This window comes from Alosa pseudoharengus, unplaced genomic scaffold, assembly GCF_046254945.1.
Source record: "Alosa pseudoharengus isolate Yale_2024_CS ecotype anadromous, Long Island Sound unplaced genomic scaffold, YU_APseudo_1.1 YU_APseudo_1.1_scf_15, whole genome shotgun sequence".
In the NCBI taxonomy this organism is placed as follows: domain Eukaryota; kingdom Metazoa; phylum Chordata; class Actinopteri; order Clupeiformes; family Clupeidae; genus Alosa; species Alosa pseudoharengus.
The window spans coordinates 21,062,572-21,083,288 of record NW_027468620.1 but is presented as its reverse complement, the minus strand read 5'-3'; the positions used below and the strand labels follow the sequence as shown (position 1 = coordinate 21,083,288).

Here is a 20,717-nt window from a genome sequence, read left to right as displayed (position 1 = left end):
CCAAATGATCTGTGGAATTGAGTTCTAATCCCACCCTATCACATGTTGACCTGATTTCAGAGAAACCTCTAATTTGTAGCGTATGATAGAAGGTAACAACATATTGCCACAATTATTAATATATTGATATTCTCACTACAGAGTAGTGTAAGGAAGGAAATTTGTTTTTTGAAAGGAAGGAAAGAAGCATTTTGCTTGGGAATAGGGTAAAGGATTTAACCCTTAAGTCTTATTGAGATCTTTAATATTCTCATCGTTATTTGATAATATCCAATGAAATACTAGGCCTGTATACATATGAAACTGGACAAAAAAAGACACAACGGAAATTTCACTTGATATACATTTAATATGGTGGAACCATGGTTTAATGAGATGGCACACTTTCAACAACAAGATAACAGGAGAGTTTTGCACCACAGACATGGCCTTATACACTATTGTGTGTTACCATTCAGAGACAGACCATTTCATTGTCTTAAAATGACCTAGACAGGAGAACAGATGTCAAATGAGAGACCTCCATCTAACTTATGTGGGGGTAGGAGTTTCATACTGACTCCTGGCTATATGCTTTGTATACTCCTGGATACAGCTGTGGCTTTGCTACTACTGCAGTGTCCGTGCTTCCAAGGAGAAACGTTAAGCCAGTATAATTTGAGATAAGTTCAATACAGCTTATTTCTTAACTTTCTGGAGGTCGACTGAAGAATGATCTAGAATGCATACACATATGGCACATCTGACCTTTTAGAATTGCATTTAAAGTGACACTGAAAAACAGCACTTTCGTTTGTTCAACATAACACTCTTGTACCAGAATATCCACAATCCTGGATGAAGAAACCAAAGCAGATAAATGGTTTCCTGACCTTTAAGGTCAATAAAGTACAACTTAAAATTACAATAAAACACTACAGACAATATCATGCATTTCCATAATTTTAAATATTACAAGCCACAAGATACTAGTTAATGAAATGTATGTCTACGCATTGTCCCACAAGACTTTGATGAGAGCATTTCTGTCTGCCCTGTGAAGAGGCATGTTCACTACAATCCCCTGCCTCTGTACCAGTTCATCTGGAATTTTGTGTATTTGTTTGGAATAAAAGAGCCTTATTAAGCTGTTGTAGGGTGAGAGTGATACACTTTAATAACACTCACTCACGACCCTGGTGCAAATGATATGGAATGCAACCAAGTGCAAGACAAAAAAGTAACAAATGTACTTCAAGTTTGGAACCCTCTTATGACACACAATGGCTTTTAGTCCTGAGGCATGTAATATGTACAGCAAATAAATATGATACAATACAATAATTATTTGGCATTGACTTTCAATTGAACAACATGTATCAAGATTGCACCAGCAGTCTCTCTACACAGTGTCTTGCTTTCCCATTGAGGACATCAACTTTGTTTTTAAACACACATAAAGAGGATGGAACCACAGTACAGGCACAAAGGGAAGAGGCTAAGACATAGAGCTAAGCACTGCAAGATAGAAGCATCTGAGTTAAAGGACTGTATTAGTCTCTCCTTGGGCTTGGACAGGGGTGGACCATGTGGCGAGAGATAGCTCAGAGATACATGCAGAGCAGGAATGTGGAATGGAGCTATTTTAAAGCCGCAAGTTCGCTGTCTTACTGCTTGTGAGCACTTCCTCTTGACCCTGGGACAGAAATGCAACACCGCACCAACGAATGACACCTCTGGGACTTCAAGCCCACATGAAAATCATCAACAGATGTTTAGGTTGTTGTTGTTGCACTGAGGATCATGCGGATTAAGTGCAACTGTTGTCACCTAGGCACATTTATGCTAGTAATCTCTTCTTTTCAGTGGAAACCTGACAGTGTTTTTGTGTGTATGTGTGTGTGTGTGTGTGTGTATGTGTGTGTGTGTGTGTGTGTGTGTGTGTGTGTGTGTGTGTCAGCACCAAAGAGGGCCACTCAACAGTTCTGTCTTTGCATGAGCATAGTGTGATGAGTTTGACTGAAGGGAAGCTCAGGGAGGTGAAGTGGTATGAAGAAGACGCCAAGGAGGAAAAGACTACCAGTTCCCCACCACACAGCAGCGAGGTCACGGCATCAACCACCGCAGTAACATCAGACCTTTGCAAAGCTGTGGGTCTCTTTCTCAATCCAGCGCAGGAATCTACTGACTCGGGTGTAAACGCCGGGATAGGTGGGGTCACCGCAGCCGTGACCCCAAGATATGACCCCCGTTAGCACCCAGCGACCCCCCTCGTCCTGACACACCAGTGGACCCCCGCTGTCTCCCTGGCAACTGTCCACTCGCCGCCGGTCCGACAGGCTGCCCGCACACAGCATTCGGCTGGTGAAGCGGTTTCCATAGCGCTTCTTACACTTCCAAGAGGGCAGTAGGGGAACCCAGGCCTGCAGAAGTGTACGAGAGTACTCGGAATCTAAAAGAGAGAAAGGGAGAGAGAGAGAGAGATGAAGACAAGGTATAAAAAGAAGCAGCAAAGTCATGGTGATTGAATATATCCTTAGATGAACATGTTGTTGGCAATGCTCTCCACTCATCAGAAACAGCTATATTTTACTTTAACACTATTTCATAATTTGATATTCAATCTGTGTGAAATATTAATAAAACATTGACCTCTATGGGTAATGAAAATTATAAACTAAGTACTGGTTAAACCCAGTTCTTCAGAGGCAGATGTGGAATACTGAGCCTTTGAATGCTTTGGTCGGTCTTCCTCAGTACCTGTGATACCCCAGCCTGTGATGACGCAAGCCGCAGGCCTTTTGCCCTTTTTACTGCTCAGGGCAGGCAGGCAGGCAGCGTTGGTGTGGGGGTTGAAGGCCACGCAGGTCCCATCCGAGCCCTTGAGCTTGAGCAGGGCGATGTCGTACTCCCAGCCCTGGCTGTGGTACTTCCTGTGGATGACGATGCGCTCGGGGGTGAGGCTGCGCTCAAAGTCGTCTCGTTCCACTGTGTGATAGTCTCCCAGCCGCACCACGTAGCGGGACGGGTCAGTGCCGAACCTGGGAGAGAGATAGAGAGGAGGAAAAAAAAAAGAGACGTTCACATGTGAGAAAAAAGCCAAACTCCCAGAGAAAGAATAACACTGTGAGCGAAACCGAGCCGGGTCACCTCTGGTGGGGGTGGGGTGGTGACCTGCCAACACAAACACACTGGAGATAGGAGTGAGTCAAACAGACGGGTTAACAGACTCGGCACAGTAAGAGGCATGGAAAATCTCACCGTGCTGAGCATGAATGCACATGAAATTGACTGCAGCCGATTTGGCCAACCCTCCATGCTGGAGAGCTTGCTTGCAGCAGGATTTCATTCTGGCTTTGCGTCAATCTATCTGGCCAGATGTTCCGTATAGTTTTAAACAGCTCAATCAGGTGTGTTCCATTGAGGGGTAGAGCATTTCATATGATGATTTCAATATGATCTCGAACTGGAGCTATATTTCAACATAAGCTTTCTAGTTGAAATAACAACTATTTTTATTCAGTCAATGAACAATAAAAAAAAGTAAAACTTCCTTTCTGTCAGGACAATTTAGAGTTACGTTATGGAAAACAGTTGAAACAGCTAAGCTACAAATATATATTTTTTTACAGTGAGCATTTGGGTTTAGATGTTGGTGTTTCATTTCAAGGTACAATCAACCCTTCAGATCCAGTCCTATTTCTGGTCTAATTAGTATCTAATTACTCAGACCGAGTCATAAACAGTTCCAGCCAACCGACCCATTGGTGTTGAGTTCAAATGTCAACAATTTCACTAGAATAGCAGACTTCATCTTGAATGCTTTGAACACTAATATTTATCGGTTCATAATTGACCACCAGATGTCTCCCCCGCACCTCTTGAAGCAGTGGGCTGCCGTGACCACCCAGCAGGAGTTGATGAGGGTGGCTCCACACAGGGGGTGAGTCCCTTTCGACTGCGACCTCAGCCACAGGGACACCTGCCATGGCCAATCCCCTCTGCAAAGATTAACACAATAGACTGTTCTTAATTCACTTTGTTTAAGTTAACTTAATTTGCTTTTGTTCACTAAAGCCTTCTTTATTAAGTGAGACAATGTTAGTTGTGTGTTGGTATGGCTGTAAAATGCTGCGCTGCACTTACCTGAGGGACTTGTCCCCTCCGATGATCCTCCTCCTCCGACGCTGCGTGTTTGGCCGAACCCCACAGACCGGCGCAGCCATGGCGCCGTCTCCCACGGGCTCAGTGGCATAGTCACAGATGACCCCAGCGTCCTCGCTGTGGCGACAGTCGTGGGCATCTTGCCCGTCAGCCTGGCACTCGCCCAGGGAGGACTCTTTGCCAGTGCACCTCACATTGTCCAGGTGGATGGGACCTTGGCCCTCCCCAAAATAGGCCATGGACCGTGCTTTGGACACCCCTCTAAAAGATAAGCGGGACACAAGGCAACATTTAATCCATAACCTTTAATGTAGCATTGTAAATGGCATAAAACCTTTTTTGTGAAAAGAGTAATGATGTAAATTGGTGGGTCGATGCTGTGCATTAATTGTTGTTATTGCTTGTCGGAACTGGAATCTAATGAGTTAATCAGAGACTCCTAAACTCCCTAGTCAGAGAAATCAATATTCCGTCCGACAGGCTCCCTCTTTTGTTTTCCTCCTTTGATGTGTGCTGGCTGCACTGTGTGCACATGTGTGCCTGATCATTCCCACAGGATGTCTCCACACGCTAGCTGGAGGGAGGGGATGGAAACAGTGAGTCGGCGGCGGGCACGCTACTCACACGAAGCCCAGCTGCCGGCACACCACCGCGGCGCTGAAGTCATTCCAGCCGTCGTCGCACACGCTGCCCCACTGGCCGTTCAGGAACACCTCCACGCGGCCCTCCTTCCTGCTCTCGCCCGCCACCAGCCTCACCAAGGGGCCTGGGGAGTGGACCGGGGAGTGGACCAGGGGCACAGCACAGAGGACAGAGAGGGTTCACATTGTGCACTTTATCTCTTATACAGTACATATGAGGATCATGATTCAAAGACAGGAGGTGTATGAACATGTCAGCTCAACATGACTGTAGAACGTCTTCGTCATGTCAAGTTTAATACTACTTTATTGATTTACATATTAAAACTACACCTCAAGACACTTTAGAGCTCTAAGCCCCCTACAGCAACAACTAAAAGCCTGGACCCCCCCATACACACACCCATACACACACACACACACACACACGCACAGAGAGTGACTAAAAATCCCTCTTACAAGGAATGAACCCATAATCCAGCTCATAAAGTGCAGAGGTGATGTGATGTGTCTGCTCTTAACATAAATCAGCGCACTTAAAGGGGTATCTCTGCAGAGCTGGCAGATCCACAGACCTATTCTTGCTATGTCCTGATTTAAAATCTCTCTTTCTCTCTTTCTTTCTCTCTCTCTCTTTCTCTCTCTCTCGTGCCCTAAGTCACAGCCACCTTGCTTATCTACCTGAGACAGGCGCTGTTGCTGGGATCTCGTTGGCCTCTCCTCCTCTGTCGCATCGGACTGCCACATCTTCGGAGTGTGAGCAGTCATGGCGCCCCCACTCGGTGTGGGCACAGTCCAGGAGCGAGGGCTCTGTGCCGGTGCAGCGCACCTCATCCAGATAGATCAGCCCGGAGCCCTCACCAAAAGTACTAATCGGCAACGACTCAGCTAGCCCTCTGGTGGTCAAAAACAATATTACGATCTGCACTGAAGCGCCCACAATTCAAATTGTATGATTTTACAGTTTGTAAAAGTCTCCTTATACTTAATTCCATACAGAAAGCTTTGACTTCAAAGTAGCTCACATTCAGGGGTTGCACTTCTATCAAGAATCAGTATTAGGAATGCGTCTCTCCTCTACCAAATCTTCTAAAACACAATTTGAGGTCATATGGTGATGCGTTTGGACATCACAGCTGTGTTTCGTCAAAAGTGAATGAAAGTGAATGTACTTCCGGAGGTCAGTTATGTATAACCACAGCTGCCAGGAGGCCTACCTGAAGCCAAGCTGCCGGCACACCACCTGGGCGCTGAGGTCTGTCCAGCTGTCGTCGCACACCGTGCCCCAGTCCCCGGAGTGGTAGACCTCCAGACGTCCCTCCCAGGGACTGTCCCCCCCAACCAGCCTCACTACGCCATCTGAAAACCAGCAGCTTCCTTTCAGCTGTCATATCATGTAGGCCCACTTAAAGGAACACGCCACCCAAAATCAGTAGTGATATATGTTCTTACCGTAACTTTCACGAGTTGAGTCGTACCTCTCCCGCGTCGGTAGGTGCACTCAAACGCTCTGTCGCGCGGCGCCAATGTGTTAGCATGTTGCTATGCTAGCGGGCTCTGGTGGCCGTAGAGAGAGGCACATAGCAGTATTCAAACACCTCCACGTTTTACCTACTTAAATACAGTTGCACGAGTAGTTGATGAAAAATGTTAGGGCACACAACATGAAACGTGACGATTTTCCAAGCGAATAAACATGAGAACTACAATGTGTGGCGCAATAGCACTTGGGAGTACTTCGACCTAGCGTGGTAATATTATTAACACCTAATTGTAGATCCTATCCACCACAGAGTTTAGAATCCATGCTGGATCGACCCTCAGCCTCTCCCTCCCCTCTGAGCGAGAGAGGCACACACACTAGAGATGCGCTGATGGGCTATTATTTCAACCATAACTGCATAGCAAAACTTATTATCCATCAGCCATCCATCAGCACCAAAGTTTGTTGACCAATTTTCAAAACTGCACCTGCCCACCATCCGCTGGTTGTTTTAATGTAGGCTATATGGGTGATGCAGCGCTGCTGACGTGAGGCTAGAAAGCCCTTGCCTGTTCTAGAAAGACTGATCTAATGCAGCAAATATATTAAAAGGCAAAAGTGTAAATTGGCTAGGCCTATCCCCAGAATATCAGCAGCAAACTCAGTCTCTGTCGCGCAAAACAGTCTCCAAATAAAACGCACATCGGCCTGTTGCCTATTCTGCCAGCTTGTGACAATATATCGTCCAAAATGCTTGATTGCATTGCATTCTCCACATTTTTAGCTACATTTTCATGTACCACATCAGCATTTTTGTTCAGTGAATCTTTTGTAAATTGCTTTACAATTACCGTCGGGCCTATAGGCCTATTGCCTGGCTTGCCTCAGCTTCGGTCACGTCCTTTTACAATTTTATCATTGTAAGAATTGATATCATTGAGTTTGTAGAAGTTTTAGCTCTTACGTTCTGAACATCTCGCACTGCCATCGCCCGATGTCATTTCTTAGTCATATCACTCTCTGTCTCTCTTTTAAATGCCTATTCCCTGAATGGTAGGCTACAATTATGTGTTTTATATATAGGCTAATATCTAAACAAAATAACCCAGGCAGTCTCATCTAGGATATAACACAGGTTGAAGTTGGTTCTATTTAGGGAGGTGAACATCTGTAGATGACTCAGAAATGACATCGGAAGACAAGGAGTGAATATGGCAAGAGGCAAGCCGAAGTCTGCTGACAAGGGCCCGACGGTAATTGTAAAGCAATTTACTAAAGATTCACTGAACAAAAATGCTGATGTGGTACATGAAAATGTAGCTAAAAATGTGGAGAATGCAATGCAATCAAGCATTTTGGACGATATATTGTCACAAGCTGGCAGAATAGGCAACAGGCCGATGTGCGTTTTTATTTGGAGATTTGTTTTGCGCGACAGAGACTGAGTTTGCTGCTGATATTCTGGGGATAGGCCTAGCCAATGTACGACTTTTGCCTTTTAATATATTTGCTGCATTAAATCAGTCTTTCTAGAACAGGCAAGGGTTTTCTAGCCTCACGTCAGCAGCGCTGCATCACCCATATAGCCTACATTAAAACAACCAGCGGATGGTGGGCAGGTGCAGTTTTGAAAATTGGTCAACAAACTTTGGTGCTGATGGATGGCTGATGGATGATAAGTTTTGCTATGCAGTTATGGTTGAAATAGTAGCCCATCAGCGCATCTCTAGTGTGTGTGCCTCTCTCGCTCAGAGGGGAGGGAGAGGCTGAGGGTCGATCCAGCATGGATTCTAAACTCTGTGGTGGATAGGATCTACAATTAGGTGTTAATAATATTACCACGCTAGGTCGAAGTACTCCCAAGTGCTATTGCGCCACACATTGTAGTTCTCATGTTTATTCGCTTGGAAAATCGTCACGTTTCATGTTGTGTGCCCTAACATTTTTCATCAACTACTCGTGCAACTGTATTTAAGTAGGTAAAACGTGGAGGTGTTTGAATACTGCTATGTGCCTCTCTCTACGGCCACGGCAGAGCCCGCTAGCATAGCAACATGCTAACACATTCGCGCCGCGCGACAGAGCGTTTGAGTGCACCTACCGACGCGGGAGAGGTACGACTCAACTCGTGAAAGTTACGGTAAGAACATATATCACTACTGATTTTGGGTGGCGTGTTCCTTTAAAAGCAGGTTATTTTAATCCCATGAACTTGATTAATGGCTTCGATTAAGAAAATCATGTTTGTTTTTCTTATTTATGAGTTTGTTAGACCAGAAAGTATAGCATGTGTAGATTTGTGCATTTTCTCACTGTTCACACAGTTCTCACCTGTGTAGGGGTTGCAGGACACCCCGGCATCCTCCATGTGGTCGCAGTTGTGCCGACCCCAGCCTCCGTGAGGGCACTCCTCCAGGGACAGCTCATTTCCTGTGCACTGGACCCCATCTAAGTGGATGGGCCCGCTGCCCTGTCCGAAGTGGGCCCAGGTCCAAGCCTTTGCAACTCCTCTGTGTGAACACACACACACACACACACACACACACACACACACACACACACACACACACACACACACACACACACACACACACACACACACACACACACACACACACTAATAAAAACTCTAAAGTATCTCCAGGGAGCCTCAGACAGTACAGGAAAGCAAAAGTAAAACGCCTATTTGATTGAATACTAGCCAGTGTGCCATACTTTTACTGTGAAGGCCATCAAGGCAATGAGATTTTGATGACTGGGGGAGACAGAAAATTAGAACAAGGCCAATGCAGGAATGAGTCACTGTGTGTACACACATTTGCCCAGAGCTATCACAGTGTGTCCTTGTGCTGTGCCCTTCTCTCACGGCTTCACTCGTCATGTTTTGAAATACTAGCCTTATGAGTGTACATGTGAACAGACTAGAGGCATCACCGGTTAATGAGCAGTAGTTGTGTGTTTGTTAGAGAGTGGTGGTGGGGGTCAGTGTATAATATTTTATTCAGGGGCTGAGATTTTCAGTTTTCTGTTGGAGTTCCAGATTGACATTTACAGAGAAAGACAAACAGCTAGGGTCAGAGAGAGTGAGACAGAGAGAGAGAGAGAGAGAGAGAGAGAAAGAGATAAAGAGAGAGAGATAGAAAGAGAGAACATCCAAGCCTCTTCCCCCCTCCTGTGAGATGCACAAAAGCTCCAGTGTTGAGAAAGGCCTGTGAGGTGGGCAAGTTTATACACAGAGCACATTCCGTGACTTCCCTTGCGCGTGCTGACCATCAATCATTCATGGATCTCATTTATCTATATTGATAAAGTTCACTCTCCATCAGCCTGGGGGAAGGATAAATAAAGCTTGTCCTCCTGGCGGCACAGCGTCAGCATACAGAGATGTGTCCAAGGCTGCGAGCTACTGCAGGAATGCTCAACATTTATGGGCCTGTGAGTTTCAACAGTAAATAATTGATGATGGTGGGTGTTTGTGTAACCACTCTCTGACAGGCCAGACCAGACACAGGAGAATTTCTTTAATAGTGCATCATTCAAAGTCATTCACAGTAGCTCTCATTTAAAAAGACCTGCTTATAACTGCCTGTGTAATACAAATAGTTTTTTAGTAGTGATAGTTTTAACTTAATCTGGGATATTATAAGCTGTGCAGAGAGAGAAGGATGGTGACACATACTCACCCAAGACCTAGGTGTCTGCACACCACCTCCGCATCAATGTCGTCCCATTGGTCGTCGCAGATGGTGCCCCACCTTCCACCGTGGTACACTTCCACACGACCCTCAAAATCCTCAAGGCCTCCCACTAACCTCAAGGGGGCACCATTGCCTAAAAAAGGGAAAGAAATGGGTTACAAACTGTTGAGCAGTCAAAGAAGACGTTTATCAGAATTGTTTCTGTTTTTGAGGAACAGGACAAAACAGAGCAGAAAGAATGTTGCTAAATAAAAAGGGAAGGAGGGGAGTTGCTGTCCATGTCCACAATAATAAAACATGGACACATTTGACAACAATATTAGTTTTACCGGCAAACACAAGATGACCAAAAATGTTATATCCCAGATCCTCCTCTGCTTCTGGGCAGTCAGCTGAGCCAGTCACCCGAGAACATAACAGTTATTTGAGCGATGCGTGTGGAGTAAGGAGAGGTCAGGAAGGCAGAGGGGAGAGAGGTGGGGGTGGCCAAAGAAGCGGTATAGATGCAATTTCCAGTGTCTTCAAGGCGAAGGATGTGTTTTTAGCAATAGGGTGGGTAGGGGTGGGTGGTGGATGGATGTATGGTGAGACCCCCCCACACCACGGTTGGACCTCAGATGTTTTTATAGCCCTCTCCCTCCTAATGTTTCTAACTGAATTATTGAGCGCACGCGCTAAATATACCCGCGGCGGACCGCTTCGACGGCCATTCACAGGGTGCAGCACACGCCACTCCTGCTGCTGCTGCTGTCTGTTCTGGGCCGTTAGGAATTCTCTCTTAAGAACAGAGATTGGAAGGGCATGTGAGAGAGTGAAAGAGAGAGAGAGAGAGAGAGAGAGGATCGTGAGGACAATATGGAGGTCTAAAAAGGGTTGATTCCCCCTTTCTGGGTTCCTCAGTCTGTCTCTTGCAGTGTTCTGAAATTAGAGGAGCAGATAAATGCAGCCTACGGATAGCACTTGTCCGAGCGTTATCAGACATTTCATTTAAGAATAATTGATTGCCCCCCCCAGACTGTGTGTTCGAATGGAACTAGTAGTGGCCTGGCCAGAACTACTGGCACTACCAAGCCCTATGGTAATTCGAACACTGGTCTCTTGCCCAACTGGGCTGGGGAGGTATGTCATTGAAGTGCAGAGACAGGCGCAGCTGAAAAAAGAAACACGTCCCCCTGGTACTGAGGGGTGCCAGGGGGAGAAGAATGCTAGAGCGTCACAATGTACAGGACAGGTGTGGGGGGTCGCTGTGAGGCGACATGACGGCATTGTCAACAATGCTTTTTTTTTTTATAATTCAAAACGGCACTGTAAAGATGTGTGTTGGTGTTGGTGTGTGTGTGATGTGTGTTCATGCCCGTCAGCCCAGAGCAGCAATGGTATAGTAACAGTGCTAAATCTGTATGTTAACAAGACACAAGCAGACGCTAGCTGTGATGTAAGTCTGGTGGGCCCTAAGACCCTCAGCGTCCCTCATAGTCTGGAGTCATGGAGAGTGTGCTCCATATGCTGGAGTGTGTGCTACAGCCCTACATCCTTACCTTCTGGCTCCACACACACAACCCCTGCTTCATTGCCATGGTTGCAATCCCCAGAGATAAACTTCCTGGTTCGACATTCCAGCAAGGAGTTTTCATTGCCATGGCAGCCAAGGCGCTCATAGTGGAAAAGTCCGGAGCCAGGGCCAAAGTAAGAGTGCTGCAGTGCCGTGCCGATCTCTCTGTGGACAAGAGAGGACTTTAACCGCAACTTCTTTTTCCAGCTTACACAACTCTATGTCAATATTTAGATTGAGTCAGGGTCTCTAGACTGAATCTTGATTTGAGAATTTATACAGATTGACGATGTATGTAAATACTGCTCCATATTGACAGATATATTGAGTAGCTCTTTTTATCTCATACCCAAGGTCGAGCTGTCTACAGATCACGCTGGCATCTCTGTCCGTCCAGTGGGTATCACACACGGCCCCCCACTGCCCATTCAGGTACACCTCCAGCCGGCCACTCTTAGACAAACCTCCCACCAGTCTGGCTGAACCTGGATGGGGAAGCGGTAGAAAATGAGAATGAACAGACAGTGAGACAGACAGAAGTGTGTGCGTTAAGGAGAGTCAGCAAGGACACCTGTCTTTCTCTGTCTCACACATACAGACACAGACGCATACACAGACACACACACACACACACACACAGACACACACACACACACACAGACAGACACACACACACACACACACAAAATCAAGGGCAGACAGCCAATAGTGCACACCAGAAATTTAACAAACTATGATTACTTTGAGGTAATAGCGGAGCAGACTGATTTGCGGCTTTGCGTCTTGCTGCAAAGTCATTAGCATAAACAAATAAACTACGTAAATCATAGATAAGACAGGCAAAAGCAGATGCATACGTGTACACACACACACACACACACACACACACGCACACACACACACACATACAAACAGACACACATTCAGATATACACACATACACACACGTAGAGCCATACAATCCATCAATCAGTCAACAGCTCCTCTTTAACAATGTGCTGCCTCAAGGCGAAAATGCTCAGGAGGCCGAGAGTGAGATACTCAGAGCAAACACAGAGCAGATGCAGCCCAACACTCATCAACAGCACCTCTGCATACAGCCCATACAGCCAGGCGCTGACAGAGCAGTGCACAGAGAGCCAGACGCATGCGGCCACACAAAGTTAGCCAGTCCCACGGGGAGGCCTTGGCACACACACACACATACACACACACACACACACACACACACACACACACACACACACACACACACACACACACACAAACTCTCTCTCTCACACACACACACACACACACACACACACACACACACACACACACACACACACACACACACTCTCTCTCTCACTCTCACACATGTACATAAGACCCTGTGACAGCAGCCCTTGATTGATGGCCGGAAAACACAAAGGGGATCAACTCCTGTGATAAATAGACTCCTTTTTTTAAAACACACAAACAGAAAAGACAGGTGACCTTGTCATGGAGATCAGAGCCGGCTACCCATTAAGGTACACAGACACACAATGAACCGATGAGTTTTAGCTACTGAGGTGGGACCCCCCTCGACGGGCTCTTACCCTGGTGACAGTCACAGTAAGCCCAGCCAATGGCTCCAGAACTCTGCCGGTAGAAGCACCAGGGATTTGACTCTCGGTCTGGGTTGCGGCAGTAGCTGTGGTCCCCCAGTCCTCTGCCGGGGTACTGCAGGACGTAGTCGGGAAACTCGGTCCACTTCAGGCAGGGGAAGCCAGAATCCGTCTGCGCTACAGAGCCATTGTAGTAGCCCAGCTCTGTGAAGCCCTCAGAGCACGACAGCGGGGCTGAGAACATAGACATCAGTATACTGTCACTCTAACGGTAATGAATGAATGGTAGACATCAGCCATCAGTCATTTACTGACATGCTCTGTCCTGAGTACAACCCATGGGGTGGTAGGACAAAGACACATGGATGGCATACTTTGACATGACTTGTGACATACTCAAAGGTAAACGACATTCACAGTATGAACCATGATGGAAAAGCTTAGAGGTTTTTTTTTTTTTTACAAAAGTTCTTAAAAAGATATGTGGCACAGGAGGGAAAATGGGCAAACTGTGAAATAATATAAACAGTGTTATCAAAGTTATGAGCGTGTGTCTAGCACTGTAGACCTCAAGCCATTCAAAAATATTTACCTCTCTCTCTCCCTCCCTGTCTCTCTCCCTGTCTGTCTCTCTCTCTCTCTCTCCCAACTATCTGGCATTAAGAATGGGAATGATGAGGAGACAGTGGAGCCACCAGACAGCTCAGCCATACAGATGAGTTTAAGCTGCACTGCAGGAGTGAGGGATTGGATGGGGATCAGATCTGCTGAGTCACAGCAGGTAAATCCAACAACAACTCCAAAACCTGGCTTTCCTCAATGGCGTCTGCATGCTAGATAAGCCAACCTGAATGTGAAGAAGAAGCACTTAGTGCAAAGAACGTGTCTTAGTGTGTGTGTGTGTGTGACAGAGATATGTATGTGCAAGAGTGGGAGACTGAAAGTGCTTGAGTAAAGTTTGAGTTTGATGTTTTCAATTAAACGAGACATACCTAGGTTGCCTCGAAGAAAAGAACGGATATTGCCTCTAAACCCCTGAATAATCTGAAGCATACAAATACCTCTTCAGAAGCCATAACCCCCGCCGTTCAGCAAAGCTGCGGGTAAACATGCCTGCCTGTAATGCTTTTAACGTCACCAATCCCATCCATAAGCCACAACGTGGTCCTGCATCGTTAAAAAGGCAGTGTTTAAGACCCCGAGAGGCTGCATTCCTGGGAGCTAGTCGGGGCTATTTCCCCCCCGCCTCCTGCCAGAGCCAAGTTGTACTGCTCAACATGTGCTGCACGTCTGGGCTTTATTGCAAGCCGGCAGACGTCGGCACGGCCGAGAGGAAGTCTGGGCCCGGGGCCACAATCTAAAGTGAAGGTTAAAAAAGAATCGCAGGACCTCTTGTCAAAAGACAACGCTCCAAAGTGCCCGATGGTAGGAAATGAGATGAGAGTGAGCCTCATCAGTTACACAGATTGCATTTTAGGGGGGGGGGGGGCATATGACAAGAGCAGCACTGACGTTGGACATAAGGGGAATCAGGAGGATGTGCCCAGAACTGCCACACTGTTCTGGGTGTATAAAACACAATCTCATAAATGTCATCTGGGATGGGAAGCAAAAATGTGCCAGGCTGAGATAAGAACTAATTTGCGATCAGTATCAAGGTAACTGCTGAACATGTTCACGTATAATTTGATGAATCTTTAAACCAGATTGCAGATGATTTTGGAAGGGGTCCAGCATAGCCCATCTGGATCTGAGACCAGTTCCAGGGTCAGCTGCTATGGATAGGAACTTTGGCTTTGACTGCTTGTGTTTTTTTTTTTTTATGTCTCACATACAACTGAATTTTGGCAGGAGAGAGCACATTGGATAAAACCGTCTTCCAAATGAAGTCATGTAATGTAAAATGTAAATGCATACTGATAAAGCATGGGGAGCAAAGTGCTAACTTCATTCAATCAGCTCCAAGGCTAGTGTGAAAACCTTGAGGAGAGTGGGGGAAAGTGGATATGCTTACTTAGGAAAATCACCCAACTGCCCCACCACAACCACCACCCTCCCAGCCCTTAGATTCTCGAACGCTGAAGGCTTACCGACTCTCATGAGATCCCTGAGGTGAGACCGAGCAAACATTCACACCTGTGAGCTTTCACTCACAAATATACACCCATGTGGGCAATCATCCTGGCCCCACCGTGCCTGTGCTTGTTCATGGCTTGCCTCTCTGTTTTAATGCAGGGCTTAGAGGGTTGGCTAGGACTGGGTTCCACTTCAGACAGCACAGAAGTGACTGGTGCAAAACAGGAGAGCTGGATGTCGTTGTCCGTTGGAGAGCTTGGAACGCTCAGAGAGCGTTTCCAAGAAGCGGTGTATCTGAGCAGAGGAGTCTGCGTTATTGCAGCCTGCCGCTTCCACTACAAGCAAACTGACAGATTTTTGATTGGCTGCCAAAGAGTGACTCACGGGAAGAAAAGTAGACTGTATATTTTCTCCTTTGAGAAGGTCGAGCTTGAGTTTCATACGAAATTAAGCAGTTTCATCATCCTCCAAGTCTACGTCTAAGCTGTACACTCTATCTGCCCTTAGCAACAACAACAAAAAAGGTGCAGCGGTGGACGACAGAAAACATGACTGATCTTGAAAATTGATGGAGGTATGCGGATGCATTCAGCACTAATATGTTCTTTAAGCCCTCTGAGACAAACTGCCTCGAAACATCTAAAACAGGGTTGTGTGCCATTTCTTTTCGATCACACCTATTAGCTTAGCTTGGAATGGGCTTTCCATAATCTATTCCCCTTACGCCCCGCAGGAGGTTTTCACAGAGGCATAATAAATATTTCATAAAGTTCATGTTGCACTTTCAGCCACATGAGAATGCCAGCCGGAAGCAAGCTATTAATGTCATTACTGGCCACTCTGTAAACATAGATATAGTCTTGACTGGCAATCTGCACATTACACATTCGCAAAACAAAGACCTCCATGCACCCTCTGGGACTAGAGCGGAAGATATAGATTGTAGCTGGGCTAGGAGTTTGGATTTCATGCATCAAATAAAGTAAAGGTTTTAAATTGATTAGACCTCTGACATTTCCCTCTCCTCTCCATTCCGTCAAAGAAAAACCAATGCACAATCCATGTCCATATCTTTTATAACTCACTGTTGCCCTTTCATAAATGAGCTTATCGTCCATGCTGTAATCTGGCCTGCAGCAAAGTCCACAACAAGAAGCAATTTACTGAAACACTATCGGGGTGGAAATCATAACCTTGACTCCCATGGCACAGCATTAGAAGAACCACAATAAAGATTGCACTGGGTCTGTGCTGATGGACAGAGTCTTCTCTCTTCGTGATGAAGGCCATCAGTGTGTGTACCATGGACCTCATGCAGCACAACATCGTAAGTAGCCTCTTTCTGATCAGGACAACCCTGAACAAGAATGAGGCGATGGGGACGGAATCTTCTTGTCTCCTTGTCTAAGCACGAACTAGAAGTGCGAGACGGATCGTGAGGCTGAGGGGGTCAGTGAGGTGAACGCTGGAGCATCCAGCCTAAGGGCTGTACTGGGAAGACCTGTCTAAGCTTGGCAAGCAAAGCAGGAACGGCGCTGGGTTTAGACTGTATCATATAACCTGATGCGTGAAATTATGGAAATTGTTATGCCTCAGTGAATATCTCACTGAAAATGATGTGCAAAACAACAGATCAGATTACACCCAAAAGTCATGTTTATGGTTCATTTTTCACGAATACAACAACCATGTGCTCTGTTGGGACAGTTTTACAGCCTCTGTTTCATAGCTGTGGGACAGAAGCGATATTTGTGTTTGGAAGAAAAGGCTGCTTTAATATCTGAAGTTGTCTCACTCTAAATGCCAAGTGCTCGTAGACGTCTTGGCTAAGGATCCAGTGTTTATCACACAAGGCATAAATAAATGCCTCTATGCAGTGGCTGTTACCTTGCACCAGAGCAAAATGGTTTCACCTAATGCGAACTCCCGAAAGTCTTGTTCTGATTACCAGTGTCAACAACCACTTCAAAAGAGTTGATAATACAGCCACTGTTCTAACAGGGGCTTAAAAGCTGTGAAGGTGAGAGGGTCATGAAAACAGTGGAATTAAAAGTCTGTGTGATGTCTAAAGCACTTAGATAACATCATACAAAATGCACTTACCTGAAATATGTACAATATTTAAGTTGCCATCTGGGGGGGACACCTATGGAGAATAATATAGCAGTTGGGAGAATAAGGAAGATGAATCAGCTTTCAATATTCAAACGGAAAAATAATCATTTATTCTCAATTGGACACCCTGTTGCATACATAATTAGCTCTGCTAGTGACACTTAGTGCTCTTGCAGCATAGGCGAGATTAGAGCAGGTGGCATTCCAACACATTCTTTTTCAGATGACCTGTAATCTCTCACACCCCAGGACAAGACTGGCTAATCTAAAGCATGGCAGTGCGGGCACGCACACGCTGCACACAAAACGGGTTGTGATGACGTGTGGTTCGGTGGTGTCAGCTGTGTTCTATTCTAGCAGTCAATCTTGCAGCAGGACCGAGGGCCTGGGGCGTCCCTCGGGTTAACGACAGGAAAAATGCCAGTTTACGATGTGGTAGCCAGGGAGCTTTAATGCTAAAATGTAAAAAAAAAAAAAAATCAAAGACTGCCTTCATGACCACTAGCTAATTTCCAGCAACTACTGTTGTGAATGCAGGAAACTGCAGTGTCTGGGCTCACTCAATTTATCTCAACTTTGGCTGTTTATCAATTAGGGGAATTGACGCTCCAGACCAAAGTACAGTCTAAATAATGTAACAGTTTCAATAACACAACACTATTCTGTTGAAGTATTGTTAGATATTCCACTGTCAAAAAAAGCCCAGTCATGCTTTGCTTTTCAAGGTCCAACTGTAGCACTTATTCCAGCCTGCGCTAAAGTCAAGTCATTACTTCAGCAGGAGTGCCAAGTAGGCTACTGTTGTGAGCACTGGACATGCCCAAAAACAGTCAGACTCAATCTTGCTGCCGGTTGACTATATTAACCAGAAACTAAACTATAACCTCGAACAATTAACATTATGATGTTGAGTGGGCATGTCAGGTGCGTGGCACCGTAATAAAGCATGCATGACTGCGAAACATTAACAATAAATCCATTTTAGGCATCTGTAGAAAGTTTCAATGAGTGCTGGCATATATAATAGACATATGCCACATACATGTTTACCTAACTGAAAGTAACAAAGTAGGTCAATATGCTTTCATTGTAGCCTAAGGAAGAATTTCATGTTATAGCAACATCTGCGCAACCATAATGTGATTTGACAACTCCCACACGCACGGTTGGCTAAACGGCTACTGTTTTAATTTCAATCAAATTTTATCTTTTACACCTTAAAGTGACACTGCCTTTCAATGTAGTGGCCTAATATACGGTACATTAATTATGCACCCAATATGATATTGAATTTCTTATTATCTGGAAGTAAACTCAACTGATAGAACAGAGACACTGTAGCCTAAACAATAAAACCCACCTCTGTTGAGACGAACAATGCGCTGTAATATACAAGTAATCCCAGGAATAGCTGTCGACATGTCCCGATGTCCATCCTGGAGTTCTCAGGTTCTCCACTTCTCCCTCATAGCTTCCCAGATTCTCCTTGTGTCCACTTTTAAGAATGGGACCGTTTTCTTCACAGTGTGGACAGCAACGTCACTTTGCTTAGCGTCCCAAACTGATAAGATGAACACAAGAGCCAGACGCGTCCTTCTTTTTCCTATGTTGAATTAGTATTCTAAACTCAGGAACAGCACAGCACACCCATGGGTGGTTGAGACACTTTCCCTCCGAGACTAAATATCCTCCTCACTCGCGAGGAAGTGACAGGGAAAGAACGGCTACAATGGAACCTTGCGCGAGCTGCCCTCCTCCCCGCGTAGCCCATACGTCTAGCCTATATGACAGGACTAACGCTCTCAGAATAGATTATAACTATGTTGGCTAGTAGGCTATGGAAAACATTCTGCAGATACAATAAAAGTGTTTTTGTTTTGTTATTTCGGACAAAGCAGAAGTAAACTCAGGAACATTTAAGCGATGCTGCTAAATGCATTCTGGCACAAAAAGGTCCTATACGTGGGGTTAGTTTTACATGCTAAATTGATAGTAGCCTACGCGTGAAAGTGGATTATTAGGGCGTTTGTTGAAGTAATGTCAGTGTGTTTAAGGCGTGGTATAATCTATTGGCAATGGATTCATGTTGATAAGAGACGAGGCGCACCTGCACGGCACGCATGCATTGTGGAGTCCTCAACCCTGGCGAAAGAATTTTCAAAATATAACTGCATCTTTCGATCGGAGATAATGATACCATTGATGTTAACATTCAATGACTCACCAAGTAGCCTACTTCAATCAAAAATACGATACACTTTCATATCTTATAAAAGCATAACGCGATAACACTTTCTCACGGTTTAAAAATCGGTTTGTTTTTCTTATGTTTCTGCTTCTAAGGGAAATACCCAAGAGAACTCCTATGAGGTTTAGCTGGGATAAAATCTGCTAAAAAGGAAAGAGGTCAAAATTCGATAGTTGGCAACAAGGGAGAAATGCCTTTGATTTAGGCTACATGTTTTTTATGCAGTTGATAAGTTGACGGTTTTGGCACGTTGTATTGAAACAGTTGTGTATTTTCTTAAGTTTAAAATCTCGGTATTATCGGGCATCAAAAGACTTTGAACAAATGAGAGGAGAGGCATTTGTCTAATCGGCCCTTCAAAGGATTGGCATGATGGCGGGTTGGCATCTGACCCATGGTCTTTCCACATAAGCACATTCATATTTGACACTGACATACTTGACAAGACACAGCAAGAATCAGAAAAAGGTCATGCATTCAACTCAAAGAATGTGATAGTTTTGTAAAAGAAAAAAATATATATTTACATTATGTATAATCTACATTTAAATATGGTTAAATAAATTACACTTCCAGTTTGTTCGCAACTAACCTTAATACCCGTTACTGAACATCATGTGCAAGCAACCCTATCTGTTTCTACAATACTGCACTAGTTGGTTTGACGGATAATTAGGCACCCATTTTGATTTGTCCAGACAGCATTTCCTTTGAAGTCTAGAGACACAGATGAAGGATGATAAGAGGAAGGAAGACATACAGTAGTTGGAAAGAAAGCTATCATTTAAGTAAACTCGTGTGCAACATCATTTCAACTTTTTTTGTTTGTTTACGACTGACTACAGAAATGCAAAGAGTGAAGTTCTATCAAAAAAGAAAAAGAGGTCTAGGTCTAGTATGTACATTGACTATTACACATTTATGGAAACTAATGGAGATACCTTGAGATATGTACTCATCAATGCACAGAACTACACAGCCCTAGACTGCAGATATCATTCCTTAAAGTTTAGACCACATGACAGGGCCCAAGCTTCCTGGAATGTGATGCTATGCTGAAGTTTTCTCAATAAAGGAATGCGTAGAGACTGTGTAATTGCTTGTAACCCGCTGTCTGTAGGAACACATTTAGAATTCAGATAGATTGAGCATGGTTGCTGGAGAAACAT

At 45.1% G+C, this 20,717-nt stretch overlaps 1 protein-coding gene across 1 annotated transcript; it reads right to left on the bottom strand.

Moving 5' to 3' along the window:
- Positions 1–341: 341 nt before the first annotated feature.
- On the bottom strand, positions 342–19,478 carry LOC143124389 (neurotrypsin). Its single transcript, XM_076285866.1, has 14 exons — positions 18,661–19,478; positions 17,289–17,331; positions 13,101–13,343; positions 11,867–12,002; positions 11,504–11,682; positions 9,951–10,098; positions 8,599–8,777; positions 6,002–6,143; positions 5,466–5,680; positions 4,768–4,909; positions 4,126–4,404; positions 3,858–3,980; positions 2,740–3,020; positions 342–2,431 (listed from the first exon to the last, which is right to left on the bottom strand). The coding sequence occupies exons 1-14, from the start codon at positions 18,733–18,735 to the stop codon at positions 2,112–2,114; spliced, it is 2,505 nt and encodes an 834-aa protein (XP_076141981.1). The 5' UTR covers positions 18,736–19,478; the 3' UTR covers positions 342–2,111.
- Positions 19,479–20,717: the final 1,239 nt, after the last annotated feature.